Below are 25217 nucleotides of genomic sequence, written 5' to 3' on the forward strand. Positions count from 1 at the left end.
GCAAGGTCCATATAGAAATGGTTTGTCGAGATCGGTGTGAAAGAACTTGACTGGCCTGCACAGAGCCCTGACCTCAACCCCATCGAACACCTTTGTGCGGACGTTGCTTCCAGAGACAGTTTGGGACTCTGTAGTGAGTGCTACAGGGCGATAATCGAACACCTTTGGTATGAATTGGAATGCCGACTTCGAGCCATGCCTAATCTCCCAACATCAGTGCCCGACCTCACTAATGCTCTTGTGGCTGAATGGAAGCAAGTCCCTGCAGCAATGTTCCAACATCTAGTGTTTTGCCTTCCCAGAAGAGTGGAAGCTGTTATAGCAGCAAAGGAGGGACAAACTCCATATTAATGCCCATGATTTTGGAATGAGATGTTCGACGAGGAGGTGTCCACATACTTATGGTCATGTAGTGTAGCTTAGCATTAGCTCATCATAATCAGTACAACCTTCCAAAAAGTATCTTACACACATCATATGTGTCCATTAAAATCTATGCAAGAATAGGAATGCATGATTTGTCACCAGTACTTGAAAGCGTGAATAAAACTGTAAAAACATTATGCTCCATAGTTACATACGGTATGCTCCACTAGAAACGACAACACGATATACAGAAAATAAGGCACTTAGGAACACACACATGTCCAAAGTTATTATTTGTACGGAAAACAACAATGAAGGCAATGCGAGCACCAGCCAGAAAATGTGCCAGTGGGAAAACGTTTGTGCTAGACTGCGCAAATGTTTGCATACTTAATCTATGGAAGAACTGGGGAAGTGCTTGGGCTCTCCTCGAAGAGAGAAGTTTGTCCGGCTCAGTAAAGCCTCAAACAAAATTTGTCCACAACAGTGAAATGGGCTACTTCTATGTGAATTAATGAGGAGGCGGAACACACCTCAATTCAAACTGTTGTTAAAAAATTATGTGTCTTGTTTAGAAGGGCAGCGCGGTTTAACTGTCCTGTTGCATAACAATCACATTTTGGAACAGTGAGTGCATTCTGACATCACGTGCATAAAAAAACTTATGCTGGGGCGACAGTTAAAGATATTTGGAACTCACGCCTGAAAAGGTTAAGAAATGTTATTTACCTTTGATTGATTAATCATATGCTACACAATCATTCAATGTACATGCAAAAACACAGATATTTAACAACAGAAAAATATCTACCAGCAGTAGAGCATGCTGGGAAACAATCAATCAATCAAATGTATTTATAAAGCCCTTTTTACATCAGCAGTTGTCACAAAGTGCTTATACAGAAACCCAGCCTAAAACTCCAAACAGCAAGCAATGCAGATGTAGAAGCACAAGTTAATTTGTTATCATAACTTAAGAAAATTGAGGTGATGTGACTTCTCATATAGTTTTGAGTCAGTACCACATAAACATTTGAAGTAATAATGAATTTTCATTGAATTTGAGTTCAACATAGTAGAAGTATTTGAGAAAAAAATGCTTTGGGGTTTACAATGTAGAGAGGTCAAAGTGAGAATTCAGGCGTTAATGCTGTTTGGTAAATATTGAATGAATCCCGCTTGGCTGTTTGCCGAGGCCTCTGTGATCTGCGTTCTACCACGGCATGATAATTTCCCATGATGCATGTCTGGAGAGACGGGCCACTGTATATGGCCGCTCTCTGTTTAATTAAAATGGGTCTTTCAGCCACTACTGGAAAAGCCTTCACGGCTTCTGACAGATTCCTCATCCTCTTTGTGTAAGAGGAAAGATTTGTGCTCCGGCCCATAAAAGTGATGATGAAGGATTGTGTAGCAGAGCCTTAACAGCTGCTGTTTGACACTGGGGTTAAAGTATTTCCGGCTGTTATAACCTGACTGACTATATGGGAGATGCTGAATTTATGTATCTGTATGTGAGTGTACTAGCGTCATGTGATTATGAATATTTTAGCATTCGTATCTCTATTTATGGATTTATATACAGTGAGGGAAAAAAGTATTTGATCCCCTGCTGATTTTGTACGTTTGCCCACTGACAAAGAAATGATCAGTCTATAATTTTAATGGTAGGTTTATTTGAACAGTGAGAGACAGAATTACAACAAAAAAATCCTGCAAAACGCATCTCAAAAATTTTATAAATTGATTTGCATTTTAATGAGGGAAATAAGTATTTGACCCCCTCTCAATCAGAAAGATTTCTGGCTCCCAGGTGTCTTTTATACAGGTAACGAGCTGAGATTAGGAGCACACTCTTAAAGGGAGTGCTCCTAATCTCAGCTTGTTACCTGTATAAAAGATACCTGTCCACAGAAGCAATCAATCAGATTCCAAACTCTCCACCATGGCCAAGACCAAAGAGCTCTCCAAGGATGTCAGGGACAAGATTGTAGACCTACACAAGGCTGGAATGGGCTACAAGACCCTCGCCAAGCAGCTTGGTGAGAAGGTGACAACAGTTGGTGCGATTATTCGCAAATGGAAGAAACACAAAATAACTGTCAATCTCCCTCGGCCTGGGGCTCCATGCAAGATCTCAACTCGTGGAGTTGCAATGATCATGAGAACGGTGAGGAATCAGCCCAGAACTACATGGGAGGATCTTGTCAATGATCTCAAGGCAGCTGGGACCATAGTCACCAAGAAAACAATTGGTAACACACTACGCCGTGAAGGACTGAAATCCTGCAGCGCCCGCGAAGGTCCCCCCTGCTCAAGAAAGCACATATACAGGGCCGTCTGAAGTTTGCCAATGAACATCTGAATGATTCAGAGGAGAACTGGGTGAAAGTGTTGTGGTCAGATGAGACCAAAATCGAGCTCTTTGCCATCAACTCAATTCGCCGTGTTTGGAGGAGGAGGAATGCTGCCTATGACCCCAAGAACACCATCCCTACCGTCAAACATGGAGGTGGAAACATTATGCTTTGGGGGTGTTTTTCTGCTAAGGGGACAGGACAACTTCACCGCATCAAAGGGACGATGGACAGGGCCATGTACCGTCAAATCTTGGGTGAGAACGTCCTTCCCTCAGCCAGGGCATTGGAAATGAGTTGTGGATGGGTATTCCAGCATGACAATGACCCAAAACACACGGCCAAGGCAACAAAGGAGTGGCTCAAGAAGAAGCACATTAAGGTCCTGGAGTGGCCTAACCAGTCTCCAGACCTTAATCCCATAGAAAATCTGTGGAGGGAGCTGAAGGTTCGAGTTGCCTAACGTCAGCCTCGAAACCTTAATGACTTGGAGAAGATCTGCAAAGAGGAGTGGAACAAAATCCCTCCTGAGATGTGTGCAAACGTGGTGGCCAACTACAAGAAACGTCTGACCTCTGTGATTGCCAACAAGGGTTTGCCACCAAGCACACCCGTCGCTATGGGCTGGCCATAGGGGGCCGGGCCCGCCCCCAAAAATGCTTGTGTCCCCCCCACTTGAGGCACAGATCTCTTAAAAAAATTACTTTCATTTTATATTATAATAGTTGCTAATTTTGTGTTGCATTAATGTTGCATTCTTTATCATTAAAACATTAAAAATATAAAGAAACAATGGTGTGATTTTGTTTGATTGATGGGAATCTACACTGCAACAGGCTATCACGGCCTTAATAAAAAGAAAGTTAGGCTACGTACGTGACGTAGCCTACGTCAGTGTAGCCGCTCAACAGTTACCGCGCATTTTTGAAAGCTGGATGAGTTTTCGCCGGCTTACTCGCTTCAGTTCGTCATGGATATCCGTAAGTGGTTGAAAAGCCCACCGACAGTCTCCTCTGCCAAATTGGATACGACACCGACGCCTCCTGATGTTGTAGTTGGAGAAGGAGACCCTGGACGACAGTCTGAGCCTGATGCTAGTAGCTCCGTGGAGTCCGACCCTGGGCCTGGCAGGACCTGCAGGTCAATTGCAACCGCGACTGGGGCAGTATTTGGGCCACAACTGCCTGTTGAATCAGTGGGTGTGAGTGACCTCGGTATGGACAAACCCAAACAGGTTGTGTTGAGGAAATATCCAGTCAAAATGTTTGGTAAAAAAAAAACGATCATTTTCCTCTAGCTGGTATTTGAACAGGGACTGGCTTGAGTACTCGGTGGAAAAGGACTCTGCATTTTGTTATGCGTGCAGGAAATTCAAATCTGTATCATCGGACGCGACCTTCTCCATTAAGGGATTTAATGATTGCAAACATGCAATTGGAACAGGCAAGAGCTTAAATAAGCATGCAGCTTCAAAAGAACATTTAGCCTGTGAAGCAATGTGGAGAGATTCAGAAAAACGTAGAGAGACAGGAAAAAAAATGTCCACTCTCTTAAATTCAGCGCAACTGGCTCGCAACAGATACTACATGTCAGCTGTAATTGATATGCTGGAGTTTTTAGTGGTGAATCAATTGCCGTTACGTGGAGATAATGCTGGTTTTGCCAGTGTGCTAGATGATAATAGCTCAATGGGGCTGTTTTTGTCTCTCTTTGAGTACACCATGCGCAAAGATCCTGAACTGACACGGATTACAAAAACAATCCCACAGAATGCACGCTATACCAGCCCACAGATACAAAACGAGATTATCGAAATGATGAGCAAACTCGTGACAGAGGAGATAGTGAGACAAGTCGGCGATAGCTGGTATTCAATTAAAGTGGATGGCACACAGGATCCTTTAGGCCAAGAAAACATATCTGTAGTTGTGAGTTTTGTTGACAAAAACTATGGTCTGTGTGAGCGCCTCTTGGTAATGGCCACATCTGAGAAAGGTGATGCAGAGGATCTGACAGGTGTCATCACTGATGAGCTCACCAGCGCCGGACTCAGCACGGACAAAATCCTGAGTCAAGTTTATGATGGCGCATCACTCATGTCTGGCAGGCATGGTGGTGTGCAGAAATTGCTCCAAAACAAGCTGGATCGTAACATACCATATATTCACTGCTTTAATCACCAACTTCATCTGGTTGTGATTCATGCCATGTCCAGTGAAGCAGCTGTCGATGATTTTTTTGGAGTAACTTGCTGTACAACTTCATCAGGAAGCCAACCGTGGCTATTCTGTACAAAGGCGATACCCTGAAACGTCTCTTGGACCAGAGATGGACTGGCCACTTGGCAACGGTCAAAGTTGTGGTGAAGAGTTTTCACGACATATCCACATTACTGACCGAGGTGGAAAACACACAAGGCCTTGGAGCGGAGGTGCGCGTCAAGGCTACGGGGCTGCTTCGTGCCATTACGCAGTGCAGTTTTCTTTTCATTGCGCACCTTGTTATGAAACTGTTGTCACTTTTCGAGCCGCCTAACAGACTACTACAGGCCGAAGATATGGACTTGTTCACTGCGGTGACACTTGTGAACAGCGCTTCTGACTGCGTGAAGACACTGCCCACAGAAAACAAGTTTTCTGCACTGTGGGATCTCTGCGCTCCTCCAGTGGCCGACCCTGGTCCAAGCAAGAGAAGACGCACAATTAATAAGAACCTCCGCGGATTTGCAGTTGAAGAAACAGTTGGTCAGCCACAAAGTGACATAGATGAAAAGACTGAGTTCATGAGATTGTTTTACAGTGTTATCGATGCTGTGCAAGGAGAGGTGAATGCGCGTTTTGGAGAGCGCAGTAGCGAGCTCATTGGCGCACTGGCTGCTTTGAACCCAGAGGCCGAGGATAATTTCCTGGACCCATCAAAGGTAACCCCTCTCCTGGTATTAGCTGGAACTGATGTGGTTGAATCTAAATATACTGTGGCTCGTGAGTTCCTGGTGAAGAAAATGACAATAGCCAACATCCTCAGCACATTCAACTGTGCACTCCAGGCTATGTTCTCACAGCCTACACACTTGCCCTAACTTTAGGAGCTTCCACAGCAATATGTGAAAACTCATTTTCCACGCTCAAAAGCGTCTTCTCAGAGCATTGGCGCAGTATGCTGCACAGACGCAAGGCCCAGCTGATTCAGCTTGCTTTTGAAAAGGACCTCACTCACAAGTTTAAGTCCGAGTGGAAGGATACTTTGATGAGGAGGTTCTGCTCGGAGAAACGCTGCCTCCCGCTGTACTGACAGGATGGACTGGAGAGAGGAGAGGAGAGCGCTGCCTCCACTCAAAGTACCGGTAGGTTCAAAGTCTCTGTGTGTGTGTGTATATGCGTGCGTGTGTGTGTGTGTGTCTCATGGCAATGCATATCCCTCTGTTGACTGCTTTAAAATGCAATGTTTGAGAGATGCTTCTGGTGTTACATCTAATATGTTGTATAGTCAAGTGTTTTATGGATATTCATAACATTGCTTCTATGTAATGTGGTGTAGGCTATAGGCTACCTGGTCATATTGCTGTTGGTTATGTTTAATGTGATGATTACGTGCTGCGCAAATAGAGTATGCGATTATTATAAATATACGTACTGTAGGCTAATAATAATTGTGCCCTGCCCTCCCATGCATTTCATATGCCCCCCTAAGACTGAGGTCTGGCGACGGGCCTGCCACCAAGTACTAAGTCATGTTTTGCAGAGGGGTCAAATACTTATTTCCCTCATTCTAACTGTAAGTCGCTCTGGATAAGAGCGTCTGCTAAATGACTAAAATGTAAGTGTAAATGTAATTAAAATGCAAATCAATTTATAACATTTTTTACATGCGTTTTTCTGGATTTTTGTTGTTGTTATTCTGTCTCTCACTGTTCAAATAAACCTACCATTAAAATTATAGACTGATCATGTCTTTGTCAGTGGGCAAACGTACAAAATCAGCAGGGGATCAACTACTTTTTTCCCTCACTGTACATTTGTGTGTGTGTGTGTGTGTGTGTGTACGTGCAGGCATGCATTTGTGTATGTGCATTTCTGTGAACTTGTTGCCACCAGAGACATCTAAAGCTGAGCTACCCTCTCTGACAGACTCATCACGGCTGAGCAGTGATCAGATGGCCATTACAGCCGCACCACAGGTCCCTCAGCAGTCAGACACTCCTGGGGGACCCCATACCCCTCTTCTCCCCCATATATATTCTTTAACAGGATTAGAAAGTTGTGCTGCTGTCCGTTACGTAACCATTTGGAGATCCTCCTCTCTCCCTCTCTGCTGCACCAAATTCCCACAAACGTGCTCAAGCCTCTCCTGGCAGTGCAGAGGCATGCATTCGTCACCAATGGGAACAGCTATGACACCCTCACCACAGCTATCACACATACACACACAAACACACACACCAACCCCCCTCCCACCCACAATTGAGCCCCACAGAAACATTGCATCATCCTAAACTTAAAGAACGACTGAACTTCCTGATTTGGCCTCATTTTTAAGTTTGGTCATTAATAAATGTTAGCGCCCATGACTGAAGCCAAACGAGAGTTGTCTTGGGGGTGTGGTTTGATGTGGGTGTTTCTTGGGTGTGTCTTTGCCATTTGCCATTCTTGGGTGTGTCTTTGCCATAGCTTTGCTATGGCGAGAACGAAATGTTGAAGTTAAGGACTTCTCCCCTCCCGACTGATTTGTAATCTCAAGATGGTCAGCTAATTCAGTTCTATGTGTAGGCTAAAGCCTGCGCTGACCTTGTGTTTAGCCAAGCTGAAAGCAGCTAACTAGCATAGCTTGGGGATGGCTGCAGCTGACTAGCCTATCCAGCTGATATTTCTCTGTGAAATCAGTTAAGGCAAGATAGCAAGAGCCAGTGTCTGGAATGTGTTTCATAAGACACTCATTCTACAACACCTTGCTACCAAAGTAGCTTGCAACTTAGTTTCAATGTTTCATCACTTCATGTAAAGACATGTTACTGTGAAAACGGTGACAACTGTGAGTTCAATGCCCGGTCTTGAGCCAGCTCAGCTCTCCTACAACACTAGCTGTAGAAACACTAGTTCTATAACTGGCTAATTTTGTCTCGTCTTGTCTCTCCTTATGTCCTCTGTTAGATCTTTCCCGGGGGGAAAATCCTAGTACTACTAACATCCCTACAGGTGTAGGCTACATGTGGAGTGTGTTCGTGTTACAAAGACAAAACAGTTTATGCTGTAAATATCATATTGATGTGCTTATGAAGACAGTATGCCTACACTTACCTAGCAAATAACAATATGTTGTATGTAGTGTACAACTTCAGCTGTCTATCCAGAACTAGAATGGCTGTCTAACCACACACTGGGTGAGGTTATGTCTTCAAGTCTCCAGTGGGTGATGAAGTCCCTTCCATCTATGTAATGTATTACAGGTTATGGACAGGTGCAGTCAGGGGACCGGAGAAGTGGAGTGCATGACACTCCATCCTGGATATGACAGTTTGCTTCAACCCATTGGTCCAGCAGGCAGAGTTCAATAACTACAGGCAGATGTGGAGGATGGCACACTTCTCATACCACTCTGTAGGCTACTGACAAATTCAAAGCTTCCTCCAGGAGGTTAGTAGCCTAATCAGTAATATGAGAAGAGTGCAATTGCTGAACTTATTACATTTACATTTGACATTTTAGTCATTTAGCAGACGCTCTTATCCAGAGCCACTTACGTAGATAATGTTCAATTGTAACAGTTCCATGTAGAATAAACCATACTTCACATAACACTGTAGAAGCAGTGTTCTGCTAATATAACAATGTGCTTTCTGTATGGCTTCGTCCCCCCCCCCATTGATAGTACCGTCCAATTCAATAATAACAAAAGACCATAACAAGTAATAGATATCTTGTATAATTTGAATGCTGAGTGCAAGATCTCTGTCCCAGTTCAGACATCAGTATCAACCTGAGGTCTCCATTTCAAAAGTATCTCTTCTGTCCTCCATCTGTAGTAAAACGAGGAAGAGTTGATGAGTGACGTATTGAAAGAGTGATATTACTAAACACTTGGGGTGTACTATCTTATTACTTATCAACTGTTGTCCCTTCTGAGGTGTTTGCCAATGCCTGATGTCCATGGCAGCGTAGATCAGCTCCAGGATCCTGGTCATGAAGGAGCCTGACTTAGGCTCCTATATCTGACCCAGCTCCTTTATCACAGAGGGAGGGAGAGAGAGAAAGACCGTCACCATACAGTCATGGAAGCCAACAGTAAATACACGGTTGAACATAGCCAATCAGAGATTATGATTCACAGCTAATTCACAAGGGACATGTGCCAGCATGGCACTGACTGGTTGGCATTACTCACTCAGGCCCAGGAGTAGTCCATTGGCACAGTGGAAGGGGGCACCTCCTTACAACATACAAGACACACATATACTGTACACACAGCACTGATTACATTATCAATGGTGGTTAGGTGAATTCCAGGACTTTTGACCAGATCAAATGTGACCAACCTGATTCAAGTGTCCTCCATTACTCTGAAGCAGGACTGGTGTCTGGCCACTGCCTCAGCCTTCTGTAACAGCTCCTGATATGGTAGGGGGTTCCCACGACGCTGCTGAACAACGAATCCACCAGGTCTTGTACGTAGCCTGTGAATTAAATAAAATATAATCAATAAACATATAGCGAGAAAAATAAGTTACTTTAGTTTGGAAGTAATTTATATGCTAATAGAGGGACTGTAACTACAGAATAGATCCAGGCCGGTGATGCTTACACTGTTAATTTGCAACCAACTGTGTACGTTGCTGAATGCTTGCTGACAGAGCCATAGCTATATTTGTAGTAGATAGGTACCATCCTTCATTTATTTTTGCCCTAGAAAATACACAAACTTTTATGAGAACAGGCATATTACCTCGCTAGCTAGCTCTTGCAAATCCGGGTTAGTTATCAAAATGTTTGCCTGAGTTGAAAGGAGTTGGCTAGCTAGCTAACGTAAGCTAGCCAGTTTGAGTTGAAACATTATTGAAAGCAAGCTAACTACATCCTATGATTAGCTAGCAAGCTAGTATCCAAATGCCTGTCCTGTATTGACCCTAAATGCCAATGGGCTACAGTTAGCTGTTGTTAGCAAGGTAGCTAGCTAACGTGAGCTGCACATCTTCCTCTGACAAGCTACATCACATTACACGTTAGCTTTATGTATTTAGCTAGCTACAGTACAGTATAATTCCCCTTTCATCTGTGGTATCATAGCTAGCCTGGCTCGATAGCAATATCAAATAATGTTGTATAACCAAAGGTAGCTACTAGCTAGTACCAGCTATCTACTTTGCTAAAGTACTCACCAACACCAGTGGTTTGACGGTTGACATGCAGCAGAAGTGACCGTGTCGGCGGTAATCCATTCCTGGTCATTTGGCAATATTGTTGAAATGCATTGGAAGATTGCATCAACTTTATGGAAGGCAATTTTCTCTCCTATTTGCCGAGCGAAATGTGCGTGTGTGGCACCCATATGCAGACTTGACAACAAATGTCCACTTGGCAGCTGGGGGCGGACCACAACGTGTTGTCTCTGGGCAATTGGGCATCATCGGCAAAAGTGGGCATGTAAGTAGCCCATACCCAACCCTCCAGTAAGTCGTGACAAACTCACAAAACTCTGTTTTGGACGAGTCTGACTTTGTGACCAAAATGATCCTATTTACACTTTGTAGTAAATTTTGACACAATAATACATGTTTCTGACACATATCGATGCCACATAGGCAGTTTTCAAAAGGAGAAGTTTGTTTTTAGGGGCAGTTAGTATTATTTTTTAAAGTGAAACGCGTTTTTGCATTAAGTACATGCACGGTACTAGAAAGAAACGATGAACAAGGTAACAATTATTGCACAATAAAACAAGTGTTTTACACAGCCCCACACACAAATACAGAAATTGAAATATGTATCAATGTAGAATGAATGTAGTAATGTACAATGAAGGAAAACATTTTACAAAACTGAACAAGAACAACAAATACAAAAACATATGCATGCACACTGCACAACAGTAGCACGTACCCATACAAACACAACAACACACGCATGGACACACAACAACACACGCATGGACACACAACAACACACCCATACACACACAACAAACACACGCATGGACACACAACAAACACACGCCCGTGAGAAGCGGTGGGTCTTACTGAGCTGTAGAGGAATCCTTCTCCGTTCATTCCGATGTAGAGGCCGGCCTTCACCCCTTGGATGGCCACCACCCTCAGACCCACAGGAATTAGATTAAACAGGGCTGTGAGAGAGAGAGAGAGAGAGAGAGAGAGAGAGAGAGAGGTATTACTCATCTGAGACCCTCATCTGAGACCTTTTGACCTCGCACTTTTAGTATTTAACTTTTTCCTGTGAACGGCCTGCTGTGCGCAATTATAACTGAATTACCCAGGAGATGGATCCCACTTCTGACACCAGTGTGACCTGACTGATGTTCCTTTATGGCACCTCTTAAAGTGGGGCTTTTGAACAGTGGCTGACATTGCAGTTATACAGCATATGTCCTTTCCTTCTGAGGCAGAATTCCCTCTGAAGTGGACACTCCTTTTGAAGTGGACTTCCCTGAAAGCAAATATTTGACAAAAAGTGAACATCCTTCTCTCAGGTGGACTCTTTCCTAAAGTGGACTTCCTCTAGTGGTGGATGTCCAAGTCGAGTGGTTAGGGATACAGCACGAGCACTAAGAAGATTGTAAGTGGTGACAGAATCAGATAAAGCTCAGATAAAGCTCACAGGGATGAGAGGAGAGGTGCCAACACACGTCTGTCTGCCCAGCAGATTCAAATTCACTCAATAAATATCGACGTGCCGCTTTCGCCTAGCTATAGTATAAATCTGCCCCTGAGGATCTCCAGGCAGGTGATACACTTACACTGAAAAGGCTTTGTTGGATCGTTCAGCTACTGTACTCTGGGCCCAATGTGGCGGGGTTGTCCAGCACCTCTTAGTTTCCTTTCTTTTCCATTTTCTCACTCTCTCTTTCATTCATTCCTCGCTCTGTTGTACTTTCAGACGTAGGCCTCTGTTGCTTTGATGACCAAACTTGTCTCTCCGAGGATTCGTGCATGACTCCATGAGAGTGAGACAGAATGTTCTGGATGAGAGCTGCCGCTACATCAGCCATCAACCGCACAGACATATTGTAGGGTTCAATCAGATCAGATGCAGTCCCCTCAGGCAGACCTACATTGCCATTGCCTGAGATCAGAGAAGTGGTAGGACGTGTGGAGTAGAAATCTGCATCCCCATGAAATAATTATCAGCTGCCACAGCTCTCATTTGACTTGTTCAACAACTGTGACTTAACTAATGAGACAGTAGCTGTCCTACATTTGAATTCAAAAGAGAAAACCCTACTTTTGACTACTTTATCGAATGATTCAACAATCATGGCCTTTATGCATGCAAAGACATGGGCAAACGTCGAGTTAACGTCGACCCTGTACCTCACACGTCTATAACTGCAACTTTAACTTTAGCTAAAGCTGGCCTAACCTAACATATGTGAGCGTAAAAGGATTTCCAGAAATATTCATTAATCAAAAGGGCAGACAAATGTGTCAAAGTGACTTGAGGAAGCCAAATCCTATGAATGTCAGCCCTCCGAAGAAGCTGTAATCGGCCAAGGCAAATCCAAAAGGGAAGGTAAGCCTGTTTGATGCGCTAATATGGGCTCGGTAGATAATATAACCCCGGGACGGTTTAGAAAGTATGGGCCGTGCAAATGGGAAGGGCAGTTCCCATAATCCTGAGGGACATCCTTTGGGTGAAATTTGGAGGGAGGAAGTGGGGGGCTTACTGTGACAGATAGAGAAGGCTCTCTCAGCTGCACTAACAGCTAATGCTAAACAATAGCATGCTAGAGCAGGCGAAGAACTAGCATTGTATATGGAGTTGGTCTCTCAAAACCAGCGATGTCTTCATGAGCCTCAATTTGTGCAGGTAATTATAGAGGAGCGATCAACCGACGACACGATGAAATTAGAGTGTCGGATTGCTGACTCAAAATGTAACACGGTTGTTAATTAATTTAATGGTGGTTTCCAGCACTCTCTTGTAATTGTGTACTACCCTATCAGTCAATCATATTACAAATGAGACACCCACTCAGTACTGTAAATGCAGTCACCTGCACCCTAAACCAGCTTTATCAACCCACCAACAAATATCATGACATTTAGAAACTAAATGCCTAATTTTGGATAATTAAACAGAATGGTTTGCATTGGTGCATGAATTCCTCCTGTTCTCTGAAATAAACAGTTTATCCTTGCCAGATTTGCCTTCAGCTTGCTGCCTAGAGAATAAGCATGGACCATTTCTATTGTCGGAAAATTAGAGGCCAAATAAATGTAATTGAAATGTCTGTTTGGTTTCACCATAGCCGGTCACACCTAGTATGCAGTTAGTGTTTTTTCTGCTGATCCCAAAAGTACAACCAAACCGCCTCCTGAAAGTAAATTATTCCTGCCATCGCGGCAGCACATGGCAGAGGTCAGGAGTTTGAGCAGTTCAAGGGTGGAGGTCATCGGTTATTCTAATAATCCATCACACAGATCAATAGGTCCCCGAATGCCAAGCTTTCTCCTTCCATTTCTCTCCCTCTCAATCTCTCTCATCCTCCCCTCTCCCTCCCTCCCTTCCCTTCATGCCTATTTGTAATTATTGCTCGCCAGTTCTCCAGCTCTCTCTTACTCTATTCATTCCTAAATGTTCTATCCTTCCCCCAGTGGGAAAAACAGACATCATGGTCACGTTGTATACTGGTTGACTAGGGAAAGGTTTTTAGCAACCAGAATAATAATAATTTTTATCTGGTTGTAATCTGGATATCTAACCAGGTAACAACCAAAATAGAACATATTAACCATGACAATTTGATTAATTTGATTTAATCATGGCAAAAATACATCTTTACCTGGTTTTTGAAAGAAACCACACTGTAAAATATGACCCCCCCCAAAAAATGAGTTTATGTTTCTCAATTGAAAAAAAAAAACATTTGTTGAAACCAAAAATATATGATCCAATGCCAACTGTTATATTTGACTATTAACAAACCTATATTTCCTAATTCTTTCAACACTCAACCTACTTTTCCCTTTGGTTAAACCTAATAAATAACAAATACAGACTAATATTTAACGTAAGTACAAACCATATTAAATCAAATCCCTGTAAACTAAGTGTATTAAACAACATAATAATACAGTATAATATTATTTACAAAAGATCTTCACATTTAGGAAGCACAATATCATAACCAAGCAAAGGCTACCTTAACACAGAAACCTTTTCAGGCTCTTCAGTATAACTTTTCTTTTGTTGTTGTGGAAAAATATTTTTGTATTTCATTTCACATTCAAATACAAGTACAAATTCAGTGCATAACATTGTACATAACATGGATTTATAAAAACAGTACCTTAACCGTATCAAAATAGCAAAACTCCTAAAAAAAGTGCTGTTCTGCGGAACCTGACCAGTTTATAGGCCCACATTCAAGAGAAGCATGTAAACAATTTCCTCTAACGTGTCGATGGTGCATATACAATAATTAATCGAAGACATTTACCCCTCCAATCAATACTACTATTAAAACCCTCCCGTGTACTGCCGGAAAACTTCCCACTATTTTTAAAACCCTATTTCCACCTAGAACACCAACCCCTGCAGAATGCACCCCGCCGACACTCCACCTTGACTCTCCCTGAACCCATTCCCTTGTAAATCACAACACAACATTTTTATCTTTTAAATGTACTTCTTGTAAAAAAACACACAGAGAAGCAAATTGAGGATAGGGATCCTAAGCCCTCTAGTGTTTATGTTAGACACACCATTACAGATGCTAGCAGTTGGCATATATAAGTTTAAATTGCAACTACAATACACCACATTAACTGGAATGACATTCACTCTAATGGTTAGAAAAAAGGACACTCTGAAAGCCACACCCCTAATTAGCCACACCTCCAACTACTCTGATAGGCTGCCACCGCTATATTGCCCCCACCGCTATTCAATGCACATGCGCAAGGTGTTGAAAGCAACTAAGAAGTGTTCATTCAATTAAAAAAATCTAATTGATATGACAAATTCATTATTTGATTTCAGACAAATTTAATAGAAGGTTGAATGAACCAAAGCGCAATTTTCGATCATTCCGATCAGTAAAAACACTTCAGATGAACAACAGTGCAGTTGGTTGCAATCTGGTTATACAATAACTTCTTAAACAGAAATGATAGCATTAAGACATCATGAGCCAGTTGGGCCAGTTCTTTCTCTCCTTTCCTCTGTCTGTCGTCTTCAGTCTCTGAGCATGAAGCTTCTCGCAGAGGGAATTATTAATTTGGTACAAATGGAGAAGGAGGTATTTTTAGTTCTATTTGCTGAATTATTTACTGCAGTTTACTGCGCTCCTCTATCCCTGGGCCAGCATTGCTGGGTATTGAGAGGATTTCCCAGATACCACTGAGCTAAACCACACTGTAAAAGAAAACAATCATTTATACGGTAATGTTGGGTATTATCAACAGTAAAATACTCTGAAATGTTTTACTGCAGCATACTGTAAATGATGGTCCATTGTGAGAAAATGTTGTGGGTGGGGTAAGAATTGCTGTATTTCGAATGGTACACTGTAAAATTACTGGCAGCCAGTTACCTGTAAGTTACTGTAAAAAAAGGTACAGTATGTTACTGTAAATTCCAAATAAACTTTGGTTTAACAGTACATTACTGTAATCCACCCCACATAATACATTTTTACATTTTAGTCATTTAGCAGACGCTCTTATCCAGAGCGACTTACAGTTAGTGAGTGCATACAGTGGGGAAAAAAGTATTTAGTCAGCCACCAATTGTGCAAGTTCTCCCACTTAAAAAGATGAGAGAGGCCTGTAATTTTCATCATAGGTACACGTCAACTATGACAGACAAAATGAGATTTTTTTTCTCCAGAAGATCACATTGTAGGATTTTTAATGAATTTTTTTGCAAATTATGGTCGAAAATGAGTATTTGGTCACCTACAAACAAGCAAGATTTCTGGCTCTCACAGACCTGTAACTTCTTCTTTAAGAGGCTCCTCTGTCCTCCACTCGTTACCTGTATTAATGGCACCTGTTTGAACTTGTTATCAGTATAAAAGACACCTGTCCACAACCTCAAACAGTCACACTCCAAACTCCACTATGGCCAAGACCAAAGAGCTGTCAAAGGACACCAGAAACAAAATTGTAGACCTGCACCAGGCTGGGAAGACTGAATCTGCAATAGGTAAGCAGCTTGGTTTGAAGAAATCAACTGTGGGAGCAATTATTAGGAAATGGAAGACATATACAAGACCACTGATAATCTCCCTCGATCTGGGGCTCCACGCAAGATCTCACCCCGTGGGGTCAAAATGATCACAAGAACGGTGAGCAAAAATCCCAGAACCACACGGGGGGACCTAGGGAATGACCTGCAGAGAGCTGGGACCAAAGTAACAAAGCCTACCATCAGTAACACACTATGTCGCCAGGGACTCAAATCCTGCAGTGGTAGACGTGTCCCCCTGCTTAAGCCAGTACATGTCCAGGCCCGTCTGAAGTTTGCTAGAGTGCATTTGGATGATCCAGTAGAGGATTGGGAGAATGTCAACACCATACCTACTGTGAAGCATGGGGGTGGAAACATCATGCTTTGGGGCTGTTTTTCTGCAAAGGGACCAGGACGACTGATCCGTGTAAAGGAAAGAATGAATGGGGCCATGTATTGTGAGATTTTGAGTAAAAACCTCCTTCCATCAGCAAGGGCATTGAAAATGAAACGTGGCTGGGTCTTTCAGCATGACAATGATCCCAAACACACCGCCCTGGCAACGAAGGAGTGGCTTAGTTAAGAAGTGTTTAGCTTGTCCGGTAGCAAGACGTCGGTGTCCGCGACGTGGCTGGATTTCCCTTTATAATCTGTGATTGTCTGGAGTCCCTGCCACATACATCTCATGTCTGAGCCGTTGAATTGCGACCACTGTGTCTCTGTACTGAAGTTTTGCCTGTTTGATTGATTTACGGTGGGCATAACTGGACTGTTTATACTCAACTATATTCCCAGTCACCTTGCCGTGGTTAAATGCAGTGGTTTGCGCTTTCAGTTTTGCGTGAATGCTGCCATCTATCCAAGTTTTTTGGTTTGGATTGGTTTTAATCGTCACGGTGGGAACAACATCCCCTACACACTTCCTGATGAACTCAGTCAACATGTCAGTGTATACGTCAGTGTTATTCTCAGAGGCAATCTGGAACATAACCCAGTCCGCATGATCAAAACAATCTTGAAGCATGGATTCCGATTGGTCAGACCAGCATTGAACAGTCCTTACCATGGGTACATCCTGTTTGAGTCTCTGCCTATAGGAAGGGAGGAGCAGAATGGAGGCGTGATCTGATTTGCTGAAGGGAGGGCGGGGGAGAGCCTTGTAGCCGTCCCAGAAGGGATAGTAGCAATGTTTTTGATGTGCGAGTAGCACAGGCAATGTCTTGGTAAAACTGCGGTAGCGTTTTCCTCAGATTTGCTTTATTAAAGTCCCCAGCTACAATAAATGCAGCCTCAGGATATGCGGTTTCCAGTTTGCCCAAAGTCCAGTGTAGTTCCTTGAGAGCGGTCATGGTATCGGCTTGAGGGGGAATATACACGGCTGTAAGAATTCTCTCGGGAGATAATGTGGTCAGCATTTGATTGTGAGGTATTCTATGTCGGGTGAACAAAAGGACTTGAGTTCCTGTACGTTACCACTTCTGCCTTTCTTTTTCCCAGAGAGTTCCGGGTACTGTCTGCGCGATGTACTGAGAACACAGCTGGCTGTGTGGACGGGGACAGTACAGTGTGGAAAAAAAGTATTTAGTCAGCCACCAATTGTGCAAGTTCTCCCACTTAAAAAGATGAGAGAGGCCTGTAATTTTCATCATAGGTACACGTCAACTATGACAGACAAAATGAGGAAAAAAATCCAGAAAATCACATTGTAGGTTTTTTATGAATTTATTTGCAAATTATGGTGGAAAATAAGTATTTGGTCAATAACAAAAGTTTCTCAATACTTTGTTATATACCCTTTGTTGGCAATGACACAGGTCAAACATTTTCTGTAAGTCTTAACAAGGTTTTCACACACTGTTGCTGGTATTTTGGCCCATTCCTCCATGCAGATCTCCTCTAGAGCAGTGATGTTTTGGGGCTGTCGCTGGGCAACACAGACTTTCAACTCCCTCCAAAGATTTTCTATGGGGTTGAGATCTGGAGACTGGCTAGGCCACTCCAGGACCTTGAAATGCTTCTTACGAAGCCACTCCTTCGTTGCACGGGCGGTGTGTTTGGGATCATTGTCATGCTGAAAGACCCAGCCACGTTTCATCTTCAATGCCCTTGCTGATGGAAGGAGGTTTTCACTCAAAATCTCACGATACATTTACATTTTAGTCATTTAGCAGACGCTCTTATCCAGAGCGACTTACATTATCTTTTATTTTATTTTTCATACTGGCCCCCCATGGGAATTGAACCCACAACCCTGGCGTTGCAAACGCCATGCTCTACATCCCTGCCGGCCATTCCCTCCCCTACCCTGGACGACGCTGGGCCAATTGTGCACCGCCCCATGGGTCTCCCAGTCGTGGCAGGCTACGACAGAGCCTGGATTCGAACCAGGATATCTAGTGGCACAGCTAGCACTGCGATGCAGTGCCTTAGACTACTGCGCCACTCGGGAGACCGAGAGACGATACATGGCCCCATTCATTCTTTCCTTTACACGGATCAGTGGTCCTGGTCCCTTTGCAGAAAAACAGCCCCAAAGCATGATGTTTCCACCCCCATGCTTCACAGTAGGTATGGTGTTCTTTGGATGCAGTTGAGTTTTTACCAAAAAGTTCTATTTTGGTTTCATCTGACCATATGATATTCTCCCAATCCTCTTCGGGATCATCCAAATGCACTCTAGCAAACTTCAGACGGGCCTGGACATGTACTGGCTTAAGCAGGGGGACACGTCTGGCACTGCAGGATTTGAGTCCCTGGCGGCGTAGTGTGTTACTGATGGTAGGCTTTGTTACTTTGGTCCCAGCTCTCTGCAGGTCATTCACTAGGTCTCCCCGTGTGGTTCTGGGATTTTTGCTCACCGTTCTTGTGATCATTTTGACCCCACGGGGTGAGATCTTGCGTGGAGCCCCAGATCGAGGGAGATTATCAGTGGTCTTGTATGTCTTCCATTTCCTAATAATTGCTCCCACAGTTGATTTCTTCAAACCAAGCTGCTTACCTATTGCAGATTCAGTCTTCCCAGCCTGGTGCAGGTCTACAATTTTGTTTCTGGTGTCCTTTGACAGCTTTTTGGTCTTGGCCATAGCGGAGTTTGGAGTGTGACTGTTTGAGGTTGTGGACAGGTGTCTTTTATACTGATAACAAGTTCAAACAGGTGCCATTAATACAGGTAACGAGTGGAGGACAGAGGAGCCTCTTAAAGAAGAAGTTACAGGTCTGTGAGAGCCAGAAATCTTGCTTGTTTGTAGGTGACCAAATACTTATTTTCCACCATAATTTGCAAATAAATTCATTAAAAATCCTACAATGTGATTTTCTGGAGAAAAAAATTCTCAATTTGTCTGTCATAGTTGACGTGTACCTATGATGAAAATTACAGGCCTCTCTCATCTTTTTAAGTGGGAGAACTTGCACAATTGGTGGCTGACTACATACTTTTTTTCCCCACAGTACATTATTTTTGTATTTTTCATACTGGCCCCCCGTGGGAATCAAACCCACAACCCTGGCGTTGCAAACGCCATGCTCTACCAACTGAGCTACATCCCTGCCGGCCATTCCCTCCCCTACCCTGGGCCAATTGTGCGCCGCCCCATGAGTCTCCTGGTCACGGCCAGCTACGACAGAGCCTGGATTCGAAGCAGGATCTCTAGTGGCACAGCTAGCACTGCGATGCAGTGCCTTAGACCACTGCGCCACTCGGTACTGTATCTTTGGAGTGCCAACAAACTTTTGACCACTAGTGGGTACATGGTTTTGTTGTTTCCAGCTCATTAACATATTTTGAGGCATGTCTTGTAAGAGGCAACATTTATTCCTATGTGGTTATAGAGCCCCATCAATTGTAAAATATATAGGGGACAGATTGGAGTGGCAGCAAGTCTCAAATGGTTGAGCATTTTGTCATGTCCTTTTGGTCTGTTTTGTCCTGTAGTTGCTGCCAGTTTGCAAACTTTTGTTAAGGCCTCTAGAAGTGTAAGTGATATAAAACCCAAAACATTAATTAAGATAACTTTATTGGTCAATTGCACACAAGGTTCAACTGAAATTTGACTTCTGCTTTCAAAAAAGACACGCATACATATATATGTATGTTTTGAAGAGGTGCAGCCACACAGGGAGCTGTTGTTGTGGGGGGTTAAGTGCCTTGCTCAAGGACACACTGGCAAGCAACGGAATCTAGGACTTTAATACAGCTCACTTCCCAACAGATTTTTTGAGCAAACTTCCCAAACTGAAGTAGTTTGGTGCTGATCTACTTACCGGGTGCGCAATCCTGATTGTAGGGATTCGAACTGACAACACTCCGGCTGCTGGCTCACCTTTCTAACCGTTAGGCTACCTGCAGCCCTATGCTGGAATGTGTAAACATTTGACCTACACTGTAAAAAAAATCCTGTTGTTTTTACGGTAATTTACTGGCAGCCAGTTACTTGTAGGTTATTGTAAAAAAAAAACAGGTACAGTATGTTACCGTAAATTCCAAAGAATGTACTGTTTAACCAAAGTTTCTTTGGATTTTACGGTAACATCCTGTACTTTCTTTTTACAGTAACTTTCAGGTAACTGTCTGCCAGTAAGTTACCGCAAAAATATGATTATTTTTACAGTGTAGCAGCTAACCTGCTTGCACCAATTCCTTGTAATTACAGTAAACTACAGTGAAATGCAAACCCCTCCCCTCAAACGAATTTCATTCATTCATTAATTCATTCCGATTATGGTAGCATTTATTTTTTACTGTATAATACAGTCAATTCTATTACACAGTACTTGCTTTGATACTGTATTTATATTACAGTAGGTGTACTGTAATATGAAATACAGAATTTTACATGCCACCGAGCTGCCTATAACTTACTGTCAAATTCACGGAAACACATTTACAGTGCAGCATCACTCCCAGAACACTGCAACAGAGCCCAATAACTAATTTAAAGCCCCACCCCAGAGGAAATTGTTGCCACTATTTCGACATAATTTCCTGTCCTAGAGATGAAACGCATGTTTAGGTTCCACCTCCGAAGAATGAAGGCTACTTATACATATTCAATAATTGGGTGTGGGAATTTCCACTAAGTTGATAAACATCAACAAATAGGGCACAGCACTGACAACTGTCAGTGTAGCTTGCTAGCATGCTAACCTAAATAGCTAAATAGCTAACTATCTATTTTGTTAACCTTATCTAGCTAGCTAATGTTATCTGTGGTTTAAATTATAATGGAATTTACCCCAACTCTAGGCTGTTTATTTCTCAATATTACACTGATGTGTAATATTGTCTAAAACTGTCACAAGAGGCAAAAAATGATATATTCAAATTGACTAATCTGCAAGACATTGTTTAAAAGTTTGACCCAATTGATTGTTCGTAGCTGGTCTATTTTACATAGTTATAGATCTTGCTATTAGATGTTGGCACTTAACTATAACAGAACTGCACACACATTTGCACACACATTTTGTTTCACTGTAAATACTAAATAGCAGGCCAAATTTTCTAGCTTAGCAGGTCAGCCCCTCTGTCATGCTTTGATCATGCAATACCATAAAGGAAGTCATACTAAATAGGGTAACGTGAGTATCCCAGTTCAGAGTCTTTAAAAGTGCATCCTTCCTTCCTTAAAGTAATCACTGATTAGAAATGACTAGACAGGTGAAAGCCATGTGGTGGTGCCCTTGCGTTCACCTGTCGAATCATGTCTAACCAGTAATTATGTCAAGAAAGGAAGGACACACTTTTAAGGAATTGGAATTGGGCCAGTGACTCGTGGTAGCCATGCGGCATGCTGGGAGTCGTAGTGCCGACCCCAATTACTCACTGTAGTCACTGTTCTCGTCCTTGCTGCCATCGATAGAGCCGTCCTGCTGCATCTGCAGGTAGAAGCCCTGCTGGCTGAACAACCGTGTCACGATGCCCTTCAGCTGCGGCTCTGAAACAAAGGACAGACCCCCACCACGCCCCACCCCCCAGGGGCACGTCAGACCACACCCCTAAGACCTCACACCTCGCCACTGCTGCTCACATTGACAAACTAGTAAAACAGATGTTGGGGATGGGGTTAACGGTAAAAAGACTGGGTATCAGATTGGGGTCAGGGTCAGGGGTGAGAATTGACTTGGTGTTGAACAAGAAAATTCAAGGGAATCAATGGGTGGCCGACAGTAACCTACGCATCTTAACTGTTATCTTGTTGTACTGCCAACTTGCTTGCTAAGGTATCTCCTAACCTTTATATGACACACTGACCCTCGAATCCGGAAGCACCTGTAAAAATTATATATCTACTGCACTCTTGTACATTGGTGATGTTAATGGGTCGTTCTTGAAGGTAATGATGTAATCTGACATTGTTTGGGTTTTGAGGGTTGAGATTTGCCTGATCGTCATAATTCTTATCAGATGGGTGCCTTGTGCAAGCATTCAGATTTTGTCACTGTTCACCAAGGGATGAATCCTAACCTTTTATGCGCTTAAATTGAACTTTTGCGTAAATCATGCACTGATGTCGTTGGGATATTTGTGCAAAAACAACAGTTGTGCACAATAATCTCAAACTGGTATCCTGTCCTAAGTAACTGTTTGCTCCTAGATGGGCCTGACGACGTTGGTGAGCCGGGACTTCATAATGTGGGTTTGACTAACAAAAATCCACTACTGTTCATTGTGCCGTTTAGGGCTTTCAAAACCACAACTGATCCCCAATCAAAGGCTATGGTTATATCCTGAGGAGAGTCGGCCCAAAATGTTATACCATCTAGAAATAACCCTGAGTTACCTTCCAACTTGGTGGTGCTGGTGATATTTGGAGGAGAGCCGAGATAGTGCTGGGCTCAGGTTGCAGCAATCAACACTTGGGAGGGAGCAGGTGGATACAGAGTATTAGCCCAAGGTTATGGGAGTCCTCTCGCCCAAGGCAAGACAAAATGTATGTGTGAATAAGACTGTTTATCATTGGGAAAGGGTGGGGGGGTGCTAGAAGATCACGCTGTGAGAAACAACGATCTGCGAACTCTCAGTGATGATTCACACACAGTTATTTTGATTGTGTGGATAGTTTCATTTTGATGGAGCTTATCACCAGCAGCACTTAGAAGTGAAAATAGATTCTGAGTAAACTATCTTGCATTTGGGATTTTTGGCCCTTCAATATTTGGCCTTTATGAAAGCGCATGTGTTAGATTTGGATTGAACAGTAGAGGCACGAAAGGAGCTCCTATATTGTGGATGTGATGCTGCTTATGGAGTCATGTAAAGGTTCATTTGAAGCACGGCTGAAGTTAAGGCAGTTGTGATCCAACCAGGCTGTTATAAACTGTGTACGTTCAAAATAATCTTCATCATCAAACTGAGAGTTAACGGAAAGTCGCAATCTGGAAATAATGAATCCTTTACTTTGCCTGAGCTAAACAAACAAAATTGTCTTTGGACGCAAGTTCATTATTCAATTGAATTTTCTTGGTCTTTAAATGAAACAAACCATTCATTGATCAAGATCAGATCTTTAGAGGTGAAGTGTGAACATGTGGACGGGTTCAGATAGGACTGACAGCGTAGCATCTGACATCAGAACAGAATCAGAATCATGGCCAGTGTCCACAGTGGATCTGTAGGCCTCCAGAGCTAGTCCTGGAGCAGATTAGTGGCATTTGATCCATGCTGTAGTTGAGCCCAGGGTTTGGCCTGCGAGCTGACCTCGCAGCAGTGGAGGTTCATGTCGCCTCAACTGTACACTATTCTGTCCATCAATCCACAACTCACCTCCCCTCGTGGGCGGAGCCATCAATCTCTGGGACAGGCCCGCCATCATCCATCATGAGTAGGGCAGGGAGAGTGGGGGCTAGCTGGGCGACCTCACTAAATCACATGTGATAACTGCACTTCTGTAAATAAAGGGCTAAGTGATCACTGACAGCAGAGCACGTCAGCTCCATTCAGAGGAGGCGGGAAACAGAACGGACGTGCGTGTTGTGTTGTGTTGTGTTTTGTGTGCGGGTGCGTTGACGTGCAAGTGAAGTATGCTGGTATGTGTGAGAGGAGAAAGAAATAGAGGGAGTGTTTAAGTATGAGTTTGAGGGAGACGTGTGGACAGTGAAGGAGCAAATTGCCTGTGTTTGTGCTTAAGGTATGCTTAGTATAGGAGAATGTGCCTGTGTGTATGAATGTTGACTGGAGCAATTCAAAATTGCACAACTTTACATGTCCCAATGCAGAGACATAAACAGGGACATTTGGGTATGTTGACAAATGGCGTTATGACCATGAAATGGTGAATGATCACCTCAACTGCTATAGTCGACAAGTTAGACAGGGAATACACAGCAGGTCGATGCACACAAATAAACAGATCTCTACCCAGTAACACAGCAATACTCCACATGTGACACACATGTGAAACACACATGTTGAACACACATGTGAAACACAAACAAAGACACACTGGAGGAGCAGAACGAAGTGAGAATAAAAACGGATCTGACACATACGAACTGAAAGACTGAGACAAAACAACTAAGGAGAGAAGGGAGAGAGTAGCCAAGGAAAAAGAGACTACTGGAAGACAGCGTTACAAGGAATAAAGAAAAAGACAAAAAAAAAGAGAAATAAAATCAAAATTGAAAGCATAGTGTCAAGAAAATCAGCAGAGGGGTCACCGGCATCAGACAGGTGCTGTAAGCCATCACCCACCCACCTCCCCTCCCTCGCAAAAGGGGTATCAACATGGGCGCGAGATGGAGCGGGGGGGTGGAGACGTAATATCAACACAGCACACACGGATGGAGGCTGAGCTACTGACCTAGCCTGCCGCCCTTACGGGACACCTGTGGAGGTTTGGAGGGTGCATCTTACAGGGGGGGATAGAAGGAAAAACAAGATTCTTTTAACAGACAAATTCCTCCAGCATTGGCTGTTTGTCAAAATGTTCAAATGATTATAGCAGTATAGGTTCTGTCTGTCGGTCTATGGTCCTGTTCTGTCTGTCTGTTCGGTCTATGGTCCTGTTGTGTCTGTCTGTCGGTCTATGGTCCTGTTCTGTCTGTCTGTCGGTCTATGGTCCTGTTCTGTCTGTCGGTCTATGGTCCTGTTCTGTCT

General features: G+C 43.3%; 1 protein-coding gene and 1 long non-coding RNA gene across 4 annotated transcripts in view; both read right to left on the bottom strand.

The window, feature by feature from the left end:
* LOC121534940 (fibroblast growth factor 12) overlaps positions 1-25217 on the bottom strand; it is a 62441-nt gene that overhangs the window by 22000 nt on the left and 15224 nt on the right. The window contains exons 2-4 of one of the 2 annotated variants that reach the window (XM_041841572.2): positions 24922-24969; positions 21946-22056; positions 10951-11054 (exon numbers count right to left, since the gene is read on the bottom strand). In XM_041841572.2, the coding sequence (XP_041697506.1) occupies positions 10951-11054; positions 21946-22056; positions 24922-24969 (263 nt within the window). The remainder of the gene's footprint in view (positions 1-10950; positions 11055-21945; positions 22057-24921; positions 24970-25217) is intronic. The other variant, XM_041841573.2, reaches the window with a different exon arrangement.
* LOC121534942 lies at positions 7625-10327 on the bottom strand. Of its 2 annotated transcripts, XR_005994698.2 has the most exons (4): positions 10093-10327; positions 9102-9390; positions 8820-8940; positions 7625-8736 (listed from the first exon to the last, which is right to left on the bottom strand). It is a non-coding gene; the product is annotated as an uncharacterized LOC121534942 (long non-coding RNA). The 2 variants fall into 2 exon arrangements; XR_005994697.2 differs by having other exon boundaries at positions 8820-9390.

Source organism: Coregonus clupeaformis, chromosome 21, assembly GCF_020615455.1.
Source record: "Coregonus clupeaformis isolate EN_2021a chromosome 21, ASM2061545v1, whole genome shotgun sequence".
NCBI lineage: Eukaryota > Metazoa > Chordata > Actinopteri > Salmoniformes > Salmonidae > Coregonus > Coregonus clupeaformis.